The sequence below is a fragment of the Morus notabilis genome, unplaced genomic scaffold (genome assembly GCF_000414095.1).
Source record: "Morus notabilis unplaced genomic scaffold, ASM41409v2 Scaffold3071, whole genome shotgun sequence".
Lineage (NCBI taxonomy): Eukaryota > Viridiplantae > Streptophyta > Magnoliopsida > Rosales > Moraceae > Morus > Morus notabilis.
Window position 1 is genome coordinate 26,130 of NW_010365890.1, and position 15,979 is coordinate 42,108.

Genomic DNA, 15,979 nt, shown 5'->3' on the forward strand with positions numbered 1-15,979 from the left:
TTTGATTTTGAGGATTTTTAGGATTGAATTTGATCTTGAAACTGCACATAAATTTTAGGTTGTCTACGTATCCCATAGGGAATCAAGTCAATCGTAATTCTTGAATTTGAATTTGGATTTTGGAGAATTTCCCGATATATGACCATAGGAGGAATTCAAAGATATTTTAAAATTTAATTTGAAATTTTACGTTAGAATTTGGATTTGAAAGTTATATTTGGGTAATTTCCCGGTATATGACCTTATGGGGAATTAAAAGGCTCCTTTTTGAATTTGGTGCTGAGAGATTTTTTTTTTCAATTTGGGATTTAAAAATTACATTTTATCACCATATAGTTTTATGAGACAATGAGCTCATCTTTTTGAACTAAGGGGCAATAAAGGGGCTCAATTTGTGCACTTTAAATTTTTAGGTATTTAATATTCCGAATTTCTTTTAAATTTATTGTCTTTCTCCTTTTTTTTTAATTTTAAAATTCAAAATCAAATCCATCATTTGGATAGAATTTATTATGATTTGATTTGTTTAGACTGATCTTCTAATCTCAAAAGAAATTAAAATTCCTTTTTTTTGCTAACAATTTAATTTCAAAAGAAACTCAAATTTCTCTTACCCTCCTCCTTTCTACACATTTCTTCTTCTTTTATATATGTATACATACATTACGCTGCAAAATAAAACATTACAGGAGCAACTTTTATATATATATATATATATAAAAGTTGCACCTGCAATGTTTTGTTTTGTAGCGTAATGTGTACACATTACGCTGCAAAGAAAAAAAAAATCAGGTGCAACTTTATATATATATATATATATATAGATACACATATATATACACGTGAACATCAATTCCCATCACACCCACGGCTTTATGTGTGTATGTGCGTTTTGGTGCACTGTGAAGGAATTGAATGTGACGTTTGTTTCCTTTTTTTTTTTTATCTTCCTTTTTTTATTGTTTGTTTTTGTAAGTATAATACGATTCATGTGAATATTTTTATATAAATTATATGCACATAATTTTTCATATTTTTCACTCGAATTATACTCAAAACAATCGTAGTAAATAATTTAAAAAACTTTTAATCCTTGATTTTTTTTGAAATCACATTTGACTTATATAGATTTTTAAAAAGAAATCCAAGTCTTAATGATAATCATAGGATTGTGATAAGAATGAGAAATCACACACCATGAGTGCATTAGAAATTTGTTAAGAGTATTACAAATAAAAAATCTCACACCATAAGGCGTATATAAGATTTATCTTCGTGGAGAGTGTCAAGGAGTAAATCACAGTCTCACACTTTAAAGTGTATATAGGGTTTGATTTAAATGTACTGTAACACAAAAAACTAAAATTATTAGGAATGTTTGGTTGGAGAATTCAAACCCTGATTCGAATCATAGTTCATGATTCGTTACAATATTTTCTCTTATAAAAAATACACATAAATTAAAAATAATTTTAATTCATGAATTAAATATCTCTTTAACGTAAAAAATGACTAAAATATCAAAATTATGTATTTATTTTGTTGTTTTAAAATATCACATATGTATATTTTTTCTCTCACTTCTCTTCTGCACACACGCACTTTTTTTTTCTTTCTTTCTCTCACCTCTTTTGCACACACGTCTGCACAGAGTCTTTTTTTGTTTTCTTCTCACGTTTTTTCTCACAACACACCTACAGCTTTCTATATATATATATATATATATATTTTTTTTTTTTTTCTTTCGCACTTTTTTCTCTTTCTTTCTTTCTTCTCACGTCTCCTGCACCTTTTTTTTTTCTTTCTTTCACTTCTCACGTCTCCTGCACACACCTGCACTTTGAAATTTGATTTCTTTCTTTCACTTCTCTCGTTTCCCCACACCTGCACACACCTGCATTTCCTTTTTTTTCTTTCTCTCTTTCACGCGCACAGAAAATTTTTTTCTTCTGTACACACGTCTCTGGATGAAAAGCTCTCTCCAAAGTTTTTTTTTTTTTTTTTTTCTGCACTCATTTTCTTTATATAAGAGAATTTTACATTTTACATGTTCGCTCTGTACCACATTTTATATTATATTTTGTATCACATTTTACACCACATTTTACATCACGTTTTAAAACGTGCTTTTTTTTTAATTCTCTTTTTTTTTTTAAGCTAGTACAAAATTTTATTTTTTCCTTTCAATTTTTAAGGCTCATTTGTGATTCATTATTTTTTTACCACGAACAAAATGGATTTACCAATTTTATTCATGCTTTTACTTGGCGAGGAAATCAAGTTGTTTGGGTAAGAGGGAAAGAAATACTTTATTTACTAGGTATGGTCATCTCGAATAACTTGTTACTTACATTTGCTTAGAACGATATCTGCAATGATAATTGCACATGAAAAGTATTCATGTTGACGCATTAGATTACTACCTATGCTTAATTGCTAAAAGCACGTAAAACATCAAGAATACACAACAAAAAATGACAACAAAAAATATGATAAGAGCAAATAGCTTATCAGAACCCTCAACACTATGGTCATCTCATTTCATTTTCTATGTTGAGGAACTTTCAACAATGTACAATGATCTGAAGAAAATCATAACCCTAAACCAAACCCATTTCCGCACAAAAAATCAAAATCCAATCTAAAGCTGCACTGAAAATCGAGCACTTACAGAGGCTTACCTCTTGATCTGATGATGGGCAGTCGGAGGAGGAGATGGGATACCGGCAAACCGAACCCTCAACAATGCTCAACCGTTTTTCTTTGAAGACAAAAATCAGAAACCTACAAACCAAAACATTCAAACTAAAAATCATACGCAAAAATCCAAATGTTCAAACTAAAAATTGCGCGGTTAGAGAGGCTTACCTCTTGATCTGATGACGAGAGACGGGCAGTCGGAGGAGGAGAAGGGAGACCGGCAACGGATAGATCAATCGGGCGGAGGAGAAACCAAACGAGCTCCGAGAGGCCAACGGAGAGATCAACCGGCGAACGGAGAGAGAGGCCGGTGAACGGAGCCGGAGAACCTCGCTTCGAACGGCGAGGATGAGAGAGGATAGAACTCTCAAAAAAAAATTTACAGAGGAGGAAGAGGAGAGATACGAGTGGAGGAGAGTGGAGAGATCTGAAATGAAAATGGATAATAAATTTCAGATTTCAATAGGGATAAAATTGAAAATAAAAAATTTCATTAAACACTCAAAACATATTCCCGCATAAATTAAAATCAAAATCGACCTTTTGCTTTTAACTTCAGATTATGAGAAAATTATTTAAAAATCTATTTTACCAACTAAAATTTTAAATTTTAAATCTCTCGATAGGTACTTTTTCTCTCCTCAAAACAATACCAAACCCACCCTAGCTCAAATATATCAAAATTCCCTGTCAAAAAGTCAAGCATAAAATCACGTGCCTGCCTATCCATCATTGATCATTCCATCTCTTCAACTCCCAAGTTTCAACACTGCTCCTCCTCCAATCAGGCACACGAGTGACTGAGAAGTCTAGCGTCCAAACATCAAATCTATTCTTCTCCCAAACAACTCGCAGAACCTTGGAAGCTCCATCAATGGCGGAACGGCAAGAAGAGAATCACCTCCATTACTGGGGCAACACGCCTGAGCAAGACTACTACGCCCTCCAAGGCGTCAGAGGCTCCTCCTCCTACTTCACCTCTCCCCGAGGCCTCAACCTCTTCACTCGCTCATGGCTTCCTCTCTCCTCCTCCGATTTCCCTCCTCGCGCCCTTGTATTCATGGTCCACGGCTACGGAAACGACATCTCCTGGACCTTCCAAGCCACCGCCATCTTCCTCGCCCGCCATGGCTTCGCCTGCTTCGCCCTCGACCTCCAGGGCCACGGCCGCTCCGACGGCCTCCGCGCCTTCGTCCCGGAAGTCGACCTCGCCGTCCAGGACTGCCTCGCCTTCTTCACTTCCGTCAAGCGCGACTCCCGATTTCAAACCCTAGGTCGTCCGACTCCGTCGTTCCTCTACGGCGAATCCATGGGCGGCGCGATCTGCCTCCTCGTCCACCTCGCCGATCCGCTAGGGTTCGACGGCGCGGTCCTCGTGGCGCCGATGTGCAAAATCTCCGACAATCTGAAACCTAGATGGCCGATTCCCCAAATTCTCACGCAATTGGCGAGATTTTTCCCGACATTGGCGATCGTTCCGACGGAGGATCTGATGCGGAAGTCGGTGAAGGTGGAGGAGAAGAAGATCGTCGCGGATAGGAATCCGATGAGGTATAGGGGGAAGCCGAGGCTGGGAACGGTGGTGGAGCTTCTGAGAGTGACGGAGTATTTGAGTGGGAGATTGTCGGAGGTGAAGCTTCCGTTCATCGTTTTGCACGGCAGCGCCGACGCCGTCACTGATCCGAATGTAAGCAGAGCGCTGTATGCGGAGGCGAAGAGCGAAGACAAGACGGTGAGGATCTACGACGGGATGATGCATTCGTTGTTGTTTGGAGAGACGGATGAGAATGTGGAGATTGTTCGAAACGACATTCTTTCTTGGCTGAATGAGAGGTGCAATTCAAGTGGAGAAAGAGCTGATTAAAAATGGGTAATCTTAACATGGATCGGCATTTTTACTTAAATCTTAATTCATAATTTTTTAGTTAAATAATTACATGTATTTATTAAGAATAAAAAATAAAAATTTAATCTCATATACTCTGGAATGTAAATTTTCTATTTTTTTGATTAAAATTGTGGATTTATAATTGTTTGTTTTATTGATATATAATTGTGGGTAATTTTATGAATATAATGTAAAAAAGATGACGTTTATTTCAAAAAATTCATTTAATTTAAAATTCTAATTTTTAATTTTAAAAATTATAATTATAATCGTAATTTTAAACTCATAAATTAAACATTGATGCGTTTTACTGAATGTACTCCAGCCCTTTTGATTTTGTAAACGTGTTTTATGTGAGTGGAAAAGTGTACGGTGTATCTGTTGTATGACTACAAAGTACAATAGGGTCTAAACTTGTACGGGTGGTTGAAAAAAATCTTTTGATTGAAACGACATGAATTGTATACAGGTACGTAGAGTCTAATGACATGCACTATCCCGTAGCTTTTTCTTCTTCAGTCGTTACTGCAGTAAAGTTGATATGGTCTGTGTCTTTGATTCTGGTGGCTGTTCCATTTCTGCTAACTAGTTCAGTGACTTAAAACAAGATACATTTTATGCTAATTGCTTACTTGTTCTTCACTAATCACATGAGTGTGAATGTGTACTACAATTTTGACTGCATCTCGGTTGTAGGAGCATTCAAAAATCTAAATAATTATTTTGAATAAAAAAAGTATAGAGAGGTCCCACCGAGATTTGAACTCGATTCAGAATTCAATGTCCTGACCACTAGACCATGGGGCCACCGGGGCTTCAACCGCATAATGTATTTTATAGAGCTTGTGTCGTCTACTGGAGAAAATTTTTTCCCCCAAGGAATGACAAGAATATTTTGTTGGCAACTTCTCAAGACAACATTGAGGACTCGAGGGCCTATCTTGCATTTCATCTTGTAGGAAGGAAGAGAACCAAACAGACGTACCATCCCCACTTTTTTTGCGAAAAAAGAAATGGAAATGGAACAACTAGCATTAGCAAAAATATAAAAATTCAATTTTTGTTTTAGTTATTATTTCTCAACAAAAATATCCTACTCCGTTACTGGTTAGCATGTTCTCCCCAAGAGGTAGTCCCAAACACTAGCATGAATAGCAAGCCCTACCCTAGACGAGGGTGGTATTGCCTCAGCCACATAGAATGAGCTAGATGTCATGATATATATGCGTGCGGTCCATCCAAACACGCTTAATTGAGTACTGTATTGACGAGAATAAGTCTTCACATTCAAGACTCTCAAAGAAGCCACTTAAAATGCATTTAAGACCCTTAAAGAAGCCATCCAACACTCCCAACCTTTAATCACAAACTCAACCGCGATAATCTTTTTACTTTCAGCCACCACACTCGGTCTGATCAAAATGGAATATAAAGATAAGTCCCTCATGAGAAGTGGCGATTAGTCAGAACGTTTATTTCCATAGAATATGATGTTGACACCTTTCGGATAACACAGGTAGTTATAGTTTACAAAGTCCAAAGTAATGTGCTGGGAATTACTACTAATAAGCTCCTCAGCTACTGCCTCGACCATAATCTTTGCACCGTAAGTAAATGGTAAACATGAACCGACCAGAGAAATGATACAATCAAACCCGTCAAATACGCCTAACATTTGTCATTGTGATTGCAATAACAGAAAGCTAAATGAAAAACGAGATAGAAAATGGGAGAAACTATCATTTACATGTAAAAAATGGATTAAACAGTAACACTAAAATTAAAAAAAATATTTATCTCATCTATAGCTCATAGCGCCTACCCTTTCTAGCGTAAAGCAACTAATATCTACATCCTATACATTGTAATGGAGAGAGACGGAAGTTAAAAAGGTAAAAACAAATGGATCCTTTGATTCTATAAAGACTATTAACACAAAAAAAATCTTCTTGTCAGTAGAGCTTCTTATAGTCGGTACTCCTTTTCAATCTCTATTGGTCAGGGATTAGAGTGTTACTGCTGCAGTTGACACCTTTAAGAGAAAGCTAACTGATAATATAATCTGTGTTAGCAAGCAAACAACGTCTGCCAAACCTATAAATCACGTCATGAACAGATATTTCAAATCCTCTACTGTCAGGCGAGTCTGACGACCTCCCATTTCATCCTCCCCAAATGCAGAAGCAACCATTTCTCTCTTTTTTTGCTGATGGGGGAAAAAATAGTATAAGCTAACCAATAAATCAAAAATCAAATATAAATTCTAAAAACATTTAGATAATTAAAAACATTCAGTTCTCCAATGCAGGAAGACAGCTAACAAAAAGCATATCCCAACTGTCCCAAGTCTCATTTTATAGGTTTCCAAATCTCATTGAAACCCCAGAAATACACAAGTCAAATCATTTAATTAGTTTTTCAATCCACACCCGTCAATCGCAGCTGCATATTAACAAGGTTTATAATATATACTTGCCTCACTAAAACTAGGTTAAGATAAATCCAAAATCCCCTTCCATTTGACTAGTTTTGGTAAGTTATTGGTTATTATCTTCTGTGTTCTATAACCCCTGAAATTTAAACTTCCAAAGAGAAACAACCAAGTAAACAATGTTCTCAGAACCTTCAGAAAATTGCAACTATTGTGTTTTTTTAGAACTTCAAGTTTTCAGAATCGGATGAGAACAAAGCGGAATTGCTAAGTACCTGAAGAGATAAAATACGATCTTCAACGGTATCTCTCACGGTTAGCCGCAACACTGTAACTGGACGAGTCTGTCCAATCCGATGTGCCCTATCAATTGCCTGGTCTTCTGTAGTAGGATTCCACCACAGATCCAGAAGTAGAACGTGGCAAGCTGCAACCATGTTGAGACCAAGACTAGCAGCTTTCAAAGACATTATCATAACAGACACCTGAAAGAAACATGCAATCAAACATCAGATGGTGTTGGAAGTCCAGGAGAACGAAACAGAGAGATGCTATGATGTCCACAAACCTCAGGCAGGGTGTTAAAATCCTTCACAGCTTTATCTCTGGCCGTGACTGACATTGTTCCATCTAGTCTTCTATATTTAATGCAAGAATGTTTTAGACAACCTTCAAGCAAATCCAGCATCCTTGTCCACTGCGAAAAGACTATCGCCTTCTGTCCAACAACCTTAATTGAAGAATTAGTACCTTCTTCTGCCTCCAAATTTCGGTTATCAGGAACATCCTTAAGTGGTTCAACTGCACAAGTAGCCAACGAGTTTTCCACAGAGCTGGCATTTTCATCAGATGAGTTCAGTGTGGAACTATTTCCAGATGAAGAATCATGTGGTCCACATAATGATTGCAAGACGTCAAGAGCAGCCTTAATCTTGGAAGACTTAAAGTGACCCTCATGACAAGACTCTCCTGTCTGAATAACTTCCAAACCAGTACAATCCCTAGAACTATCATGACTAGACTGATCATGAAGAGGACTGCTCAACGTGGCTTTGGAAAACACTATATACCTATTAAGCCGAGCTTTGCAATTTGTATTAGGGCACTGGTGATCATCACCTGTAAGATGTTCACAAATGCACTGATTGCAAAAAACATGTCCACACTTGGCAACAACCGCATCCTCAGGTGGATCCTATTAAATAATCAGCACGGTTGTCAGGAAACAGTATACGATAATTCATTGTATCAAAGCCTAATTTGACATTCAATATGTGAAGACAGCTGCAAATATGTTATGCAAAAGCTAAGACCAAATATATTAAAAGAAAATGGTGCATACACTGCAGATGCCGCAAATTGCCAATGAACCTTCCAAGCATTTCAGAAGATGTTCTTTTTCATCTTGAGGTAGTTTCTTTGCCATCTCAACAGAAGAACTCAATAACGAATGTGAATCAATACCCTTAACAAGAAAGGGGTGATCACAAGCTTGTCGAAGACGCAAGAGCATCAACAAAATGTTAACATAATTCTGTTTAACCGTTCCAGCAGCAGCATACTCCTGACATACAAGAATCCATATTAGATTTCCTTTCTTTTTTTTTTTTTGAAGTGAATGTCCATATTAGAATATGAACATGACTATCATAAAACAAAAGTAAACTCATAAAGCTACCAAAAATTATAAGCTTTTTCATCTCAAGCGAAAGAAAGGGACCAATCATGAAAAACAAGAAAGGAAACCCAAAACAAGTCAAAATTAGATTTCAAGAGAAACACATACTTGAAACTGAGCACGCGAATCAGCCTCTAGCTGGGAGTAAAAATCACGTTCTTGCTCTGAAAAATCCACCCTTTTCAATTCTATAAATTTGGGTGGCAAACTGATGATTGGTTCCCCATCAAGAAGTGTACCTACAGCGAAAGATTAGCATCAGATTATAAAGTGCCAACAATCTGAAAGTCAATATACCAATGCAAAGAAGTCAATAACAAGAGATTGGAATATTACAGAATATAGACAATAAATCATTCAAAACTTAAAAAGCAGGGTTTTTAGCACAATTGCCCCCCGAACTTGTCGTGGTTTAGCAAATTGCCCCCTAAACTTTTAATTTTGACAATCAACCTCCCGAACTTTTAAAATTGTTGCAATGTGCTCCATATTACTAAATTTGCTCAATTTTTTTATTAGATTAAAGGGAATAAAAGTTGGAGAGTTAAAAGATTTGTGTTACATTTGAATCGGGACGTTGAAAACTTTTGTCAAATGTGCTTTTTCAACACTAACTTAACACAATCATCGTCAAAATGGGACATATTGCAACAAGTTTACAGCCTGAGAGGGCAACTAGCCCAAATTAAAAATTTAGGGGGCAAGTTGCTAAGACCACACAAGTTCAAGGGGCAAATGTGTAAAGTACCCAAAAAAGAAAGGTATACACCTTTCATAAAGCTGAGATAAAATAAAGTGAGTTGGACGATATGCTCAAGTATGTTAATTCTAAATACAAGTTATTATCAAGGCTTAATCTCAAGGAGAGCACGCAACCTGAGGCATACAAAATGAATTTTACCAAAAAGCCAAAAATGGACCAGCAAAGAAAAAAAGAGGGAATGAAAGAAATAGCATATTAACTTAGCACTCTCCCGTTTTTTTTTTTTTTTTTTTGTCCACATATAAAGAAAAAGTCAATGAACAGAAAACTTAAGTCTCTCACCTTTGGTGCGGCGTAGCATGATTGTCTTCAAAACAGTTTGTAGTTTTCGGTACCCAGTTGATGGATTCTTACTAATTGGGGTCTTAATATAGGTACAAAACAACTTATATGCATCAAAAGGGTCATATTTGAGAAATCTGAAGTAGCTGTAAAGATCATCAATTGCATTCTGGATAGGAGTCCCTGACAAGCACCACCTACGTTTAGCACGAAGACCCCAGCAGGCTCTAGCTACTTGGGTTCTGTGATTCTTAATGCTCTGGGCCTCATCAAGGACAACCCTGAACCATCCCACCTTTGCTAAGGGCCGAGCATTGTCAAGCAGGGCACTGTCCAAACCTTTTTTATCTGAACGTTTTTTATTAGAACTAAGAGGGTATTTCCTTTTCTTACTAGAGGAGAGTCCCATAGAAAAACCATGATCTTCTGATTTTCCTTTCTCCTCATCATCTTCATTGACACAAGGCTGCTTTGGTACTTCCATACTGACAATTGAATATGTCGTAAGAACTACATCATACTTGGCCAGCTCACAAGGATCCCTTGTTCGATTGCTTCCATGGTACACGAGCACAGAGAGATTGGCTTTTTGGGTTACCTTATTCCGCAACTCCTCATCCCATTGTCGCAGAACACTTGTAGGACAAACAATAAGGGTTCCAGCAGCTGGTCTACCCTTTGCTAGCATAGAAGAATTCTTGCTTCTGATTGGAGTTTCATTTGACACAACTTGAAGAGGATCTGATTCTTCTTTCATTCCATTAGATGCAGAAAGCATAACATCATCCTCATCCAAGTTCAATGTTTCCGTTTCGTCTTGTTTTACATGACATGCTTTAAAAGATGGAGGCCTTTCCTTCAATATTAGTGCTATTGTTGACACAGTCTTCCCCAGTCCCTGAAAAGTAATGATTTGTATTCTTTAAGCACAGGTCTGCAAAACTCAAAATAATACCAAATACTTCTGATTAATAATGACAGGACAAAAACCTGATCATCCGCGAGAATTCCACCTGAACAGTGCGCACTATCTGTCTCCTTCTGAACCATCCATGACAAAGCAATCCTCTGCCCAGAAAGTCATTTATATATATATATATATATATATGCTTAAAAAGGGATAATAACATAAAAACGTAATGAAATCTTATGAAGTAGGCCAGTAATGCGCAAGAAAGATGACCACTTTGTGCAGCATATCTAAGGTGGGAAGAACGTATGCTAATTGGAATGCCTCTACAGGCTTTTAACACCCATAGGGAATAATACAATAGCCATAACAAGGAAACTATCTTTCTGGTAAGTAAGACATTCATCTGTTGTGAGAGTCTGAGACTACTACTTTTTTCTGATTACCACCAATTTATATGTGAAATGTTGTGATCATTTCATGTGCTTAAGACAGCAGCCTTTTATTACATGGTAACAATACCAGACACCTTAACGCATCATCGGGTCCCATCTATTATTCTGTGCTGGTATTATTGACTATGTATGTATGTGACTGATACCTACTATTAAAATGCTTATAACCTATCTAGTGTTCCTAGTTTGACGTAAAAGTGAGAAACAATTGAAGAAAACAGTTCAAACCTGATGCCGAAGAAGAGGCACTGCCAAAACACCATCTGGTGGATTAGTTTCTGACTTTGGCTGTGAAAGATCCTGAAAAATGCATGGCACACCCTCATGATAAAGGTTTCAAACAAATGGGTCTTTGGTTTTCTTTTAACTAAAAGAACCAACACTAGTCACCAACTAGGCTACCTAAAAGCATTTACTCCAGAACTGCAAAGAGCAAGCAAATATAAGAATTCCGGATCAACTAACCTGCAATAATCGTAAAATTAACCGCTCATCTTTTGCCTTGAATCTCATGCCACCAACATTCACGTAATTATCACTAATTGCAGAACTTTGTGAAGTAACAAGCATGTTTCTCGGTACTAGAGACTGGTTAGAAGGAGCAGGATGACTTATATCTTCAATGATACATATATCCGAGTCATCCTCTACAACAGATTTCTCTGAGAAATTACTGTGACTTGATTCGGGACTGACTTTTGAAATTCGAGGACCCATAACACACATAGATTGATTACCAATTGAAGAGAATGGTTGTGCAAAAGGCATATACTGTTCCGAAGCATCAATCTTCAAATTTCCATTACTATTATACATTGTCAATCTTCCATTAATATTATCTGGAGAACGGCAGACTTTCTTATATGTAACATGATCTTCTTTGTCATCCATTTGATGCTCAGTCTTCTGACCAGACAGCGAGGAAGAAATACCAAAAAATGATGATCTTAAGTCTTCGCCAAAAGATTTGTTGTCAGCAGAGTAAGAATGCTCTCTACTGACAGCTTCATCAATGACATCGACCGAATGCCACATAGAGATACTAGGCGCAACCACCTCTTCTGGTTTCTCGTCCTTCACGTTCTCTTCACTACAAATGTATGATTGTGCACAACCCCATGGCTGCATCACTGCTTTATCATCAACAGGACATCCATCTGCATCAAACCAAGAACAACCCATAGATGGCACATAATCATTACCTTCATATCCATAATGACATCCCTCTATATCCATATAATTACTCGTTGAAAACCCCAAGGAAGATTTTCCGTTTTCCCCAAAATGGCCATTCAATTTCATCTTAGTACTTGAACATGTACTCTCAGCTGGAAATTCCCCTTCCTCATCCTTCACGCTATTCTTCAATTCTTCATTGATTGTAAAAAATTGAGAATTATAACTGTTATGGAAGTGATAATCTATTCCCACATTGCATTGTGTTGAGGAATAATCACTCATAATTTGAGTATTAGGACAAATGGCAGAATCCTTACAAGCTATGTCTCCCAAGCGCATATCTGCACCCATGAAGGGGATTTCTGCAGACGTATGCAAGTTATCTGTTGGTGGTCCCACAATGTCCATGATATTTTGACCAAAGGTCTCATTCTTACAAAAATTTATACCAATGTTCTTAGAACCAGGGTATTCTAAAGCACCTGCAAACATCAGAACAACATTAATTAGCCGTTGTCCTCAAAATTCATAGATTATAGGGGATACCTAGATTATAGTTCCAAAATCGTGACCGAAAAGCCAATTCTAATTCCTTTGATTAAGTCGAGAAAGAATTTACACACCTTGGCGACTGATTTCAGCTCCATTGTTCCTTATTTGAATTTCAGTTACTCCCTGCAGCGTACTATTGAATTTATCTAAAAAATCTGAAGAATTGTTAGCATCTCTTTGAGGAAAATTAGATGATGTACCGCTAGTAGGTAGCGAAAAACTGGCCCTCTCAGACAAGTAAGTTTCGTCACTCGGAGCTAGTGAAATCCAGTCTTTAAGACTTGCAGACCAAGCATTCACTGGAGACCGCTGAACTCTAGAGTCGAAGATTAAGTTCTGATTCATTGCGGAACCAAAGGAACCACCTGAGACCCCTGTCATTGAGTCTGAGGCTTCTGAGTTGTATGAAGGGTGGAATGTGCTAGGACCCACTAGATCATTCTCTGCAACAATTGGAGTCCCTTTCATTGAGTCCAAGGCTTCTGAGTTGTATGAAGGATGCAATGTGCTGGGACCCATTAGATCATTCTCTGCAACTATTGGAATCAAATCAGATTAGAACAGAGCATCTGAGGAGGAGGAAGAAGAAGAAGAAGAAGTTTAAAAAACTTCAATAGGGAAAAATAAATAAATAAATAAAACGCTAAAATAGTCGGTCTTGATATATCAAGCCTACCTGGACAAGCACTATCATGGTGGCTGGCACTAGGAACTGCTTCACCTTGTGATGCATTTTTTAATGAAAACTCCGAACAATTCTGCAATAAAATACTCGAAATTACAGCATCAATGAAAGATTTCTAGAAGATTCATAGCGGGTAATAGAAACGAGGAAGTACCATAAAATGGCCACCAGATATTAATAGGATAAAAAAGAAAAAACGATTATGAATGAGGTTATGAATGTCCGTGACCACGAGGAAAGTTAATTGCAACTAAACCCTAAATAGTAACTAAACAAAGTTGAGATACCACAAAATAATTATTGAAATCTTCCCAAGCCACATGAAAATCACCTAAAATGTCACAAAAATATTTACTAAACAAGTACATACAGCAAGAAAGTCTCCAAATTAATCTAATAATTCATAACTAAAACTGTACTAATTAGATCGCGGGCCATAAACAATTGTGAGTCCCCTTTAAAGTCATCAAGCTAGTACATTTTCTGACACAATCCACAGTTTTCTTCAAACCAACTTGCTCTCACGGTTAAAGTAAAAGAACTATTCAAATCAAAAACCGTAATTAAACTATTACGATTCTCTGGGCTGAGAACAAGTGTCTCCACAAATGCCCATCACAAAAGAACGTCCCGAAACTCACAAACTTGTATGCGCATATGGACCCATAATCAAATAAATTCCAACATTACAACAGCACAATTCTTCCTTTACGATGCAGTAGAGAAACACATCTCTATCCAACAACACCCACGAAAGATTTCAAAAGGGAAAGTGATTTCCATTCCTCTAGAGAAAATGAAATTCAAAAGGGTTCGAGCATTTTCCGAGAAAATTGGCGCCGAAGAAACCTACCTGCGACGGATCAGAATCCTTCTTATCGCGTTCCTCGTCAATAATGCCGAATAGCATATCCAGATCAATCGACAAATCACCTCCTTCAAACAAATCATGGTCCGCGAACTCATCAACGAAACCGTTACTCTGCTCTAAACTTTCCGTATTACCTTCCATCCCAAAAATCGAATTCTCGTCCTCCATAACCGCCTCAGAAAACCCTAACCCTAACTCCCTTTCAGCCTCCGGAAAAACCAATCAAAAACCGCTCCGAACGCTTCCAGTTTCTTAAAAAAAAAAAGAAAACACACAAAGATTTAAGCCCAACCGGATTCCAATCTTCAAGAGTTTTCTCGCGAAACAAACAAGCAAAAGAAAATCAAGGATTTCACGAGCAAAAGAGAGGAGAAGCAATTTCGAAGAAGGTTCGCTAAACGACTTTTCTATATCGTTCTTCTTCTTCTTCTTCTTTCTTCTTTTTCTTTTTTCTTTTTTTTCTTTTATTCTTTTGTTTTTCTCTACACCGGAGAGGAGTGGACAAAGTCGCGAATCGTGAAAAATGTGGGGGTGGCGCAGGTTTAAATAGGAGTTTGGGAAAGGTGTGCGCAGGTTAACGACTTTTTCTTTTTTTATTATTATTAGTTTTATTATTATTTTTAAGAATAGAATAGCTTTTGGCTTATAGTTGGCGTTTTTGGATTCTTTTACAGCGGGACATGAGCTAAAAGGTCGGTCAGGTGCGCAAGTTGAATAATTTTGGCTACTATACGCCGGTTTTTTCTTTTCCCACCGAAACTTACTGTGGATTATCAATTAAAAACCTACTATTACGTGGGCTTTCACGGATTCCAATGCCCACGCGGGTTGTGGCGCGTCGCTTGAATAAACGTGAAGAATCAAATTTAAATAGTGGATAATATATTGATATTTAGGAAATTAGGTTGGGTAATTAAACATAAGTATTACTTTTTATTTTTTACTTTTATCTTTATTGATTTTTAGGAAATTAGGTAGGGTAATTAAACATAAGTATACTTTTTTCTTTTTGTTTTTTTTTTTACTACATTGAAAATGTATTTCAATTTCATCACTAACTTAACTTTTGAGCCAAAGAAAAACAATGAACAAAAAATTTGAATTGAAATTCACTTTTTATGTTACAAAACATTGTAAAAAAAGATTGAATTATGATTTAAATCTATAAAATATTATTAAAGTCTTATGGTTTAAGTTGTGGTTTAACCTGTGAAACAACAACGCCTAAATAAATTTAAAAATGTGAACTCAAGTTTAACAACTCAATTTTGTAGATTAAATAATAAAATACTACAATAACTTTTTCCTCTCTCTCACCTTTTCTTTTTGTCCTTCCTACTCTCTTTATCACTCAATGAAATTATGGCTCTGTTTATTTCGCTTGTTTGAGTTGAAAACTTGAGTTAAGAAGTGAATTTATGTGAGAGAAAACAATATATCAGAAAAAATTGAATTTAAATTTTTATAAGAGAAAACATTATAATAAAAGCTACTAGCTATGGTATAACAATTAAAGCTCTAGAAGTTAATAGCATATAGGCCTTAACTTAAAAGTAATTATTTATTTTGAAGATGAATAGCTACA

The 15,979-nt window shown here is 36.6% G+C and overlaps 2 protein-coding genes across 3 annotated transcripts; one reads left to right on the forward strand and one right to left on the reverse strand.

Moving 5' to 3' along the window:
- The first annotated feature begins 3,392 nt into the window (after positions 1–3,392).
- On the forward strand, positions 3,393–4,614 carry LOC21386035 (caffeoylshikimate esterase). The gene has a single exon (XM_010108753.2). It carries the CDS (start codon positions 3,575–3,577, stop codon positions 4,562–4,564), a length of 990 nt encoding a protein of 329 aa, XP_010107055.1. The 5' UTR covers positions 3,393–3,574; the 3' UTR covers positions 4,565–4,614.
- Positions 4,615–6,049: 1,435 nt separating this feature from the next.
- Positions 6,050–14,871, reverse strand: LOC21386036 (helicase-like transcription factor CHR28). 2 transcript variants are annotated; one of them, XM_010108754.2, is made up of 12 exons: positions 14,377–14,871; positions 13,515–13,596; positions 12,910–13,368; positions 11,573–12,768; positions 11,336–11,407; positions 10,733–10,810; positions 9,743–10,640; positions 8,806–8,936; positions 8,362–8,583; positions 7,588–8,214; positions 7,295–7,504; positions 6,050–6,794 (listed from the first exon to the last, which is right to left on the reverse strand). In XM_010108754.2, the coding sequence occupies exons 1-12, from the start codon at positions 14,560–14,562 to the stop codon at positions 6,690–6,692; spliced, it is 4,266 nt and encodes a 1,421-aa protein (XP_010107056.1). In that variant the 5' UTR covers positions 14,563–14,871; the 3' UTR covers positions 6,050–6,689. The 2 variants fall into 2 exon arrangements, with proteins under 2 accessions (XP_010107056.1, XP_024028438.1); XM_024172670.1 differs by having other exon boundaries at positions 12,910–13,374.
- Between the last annotated feature and the right edge of the window lie 1,108 nt (positions 14,872–15,979).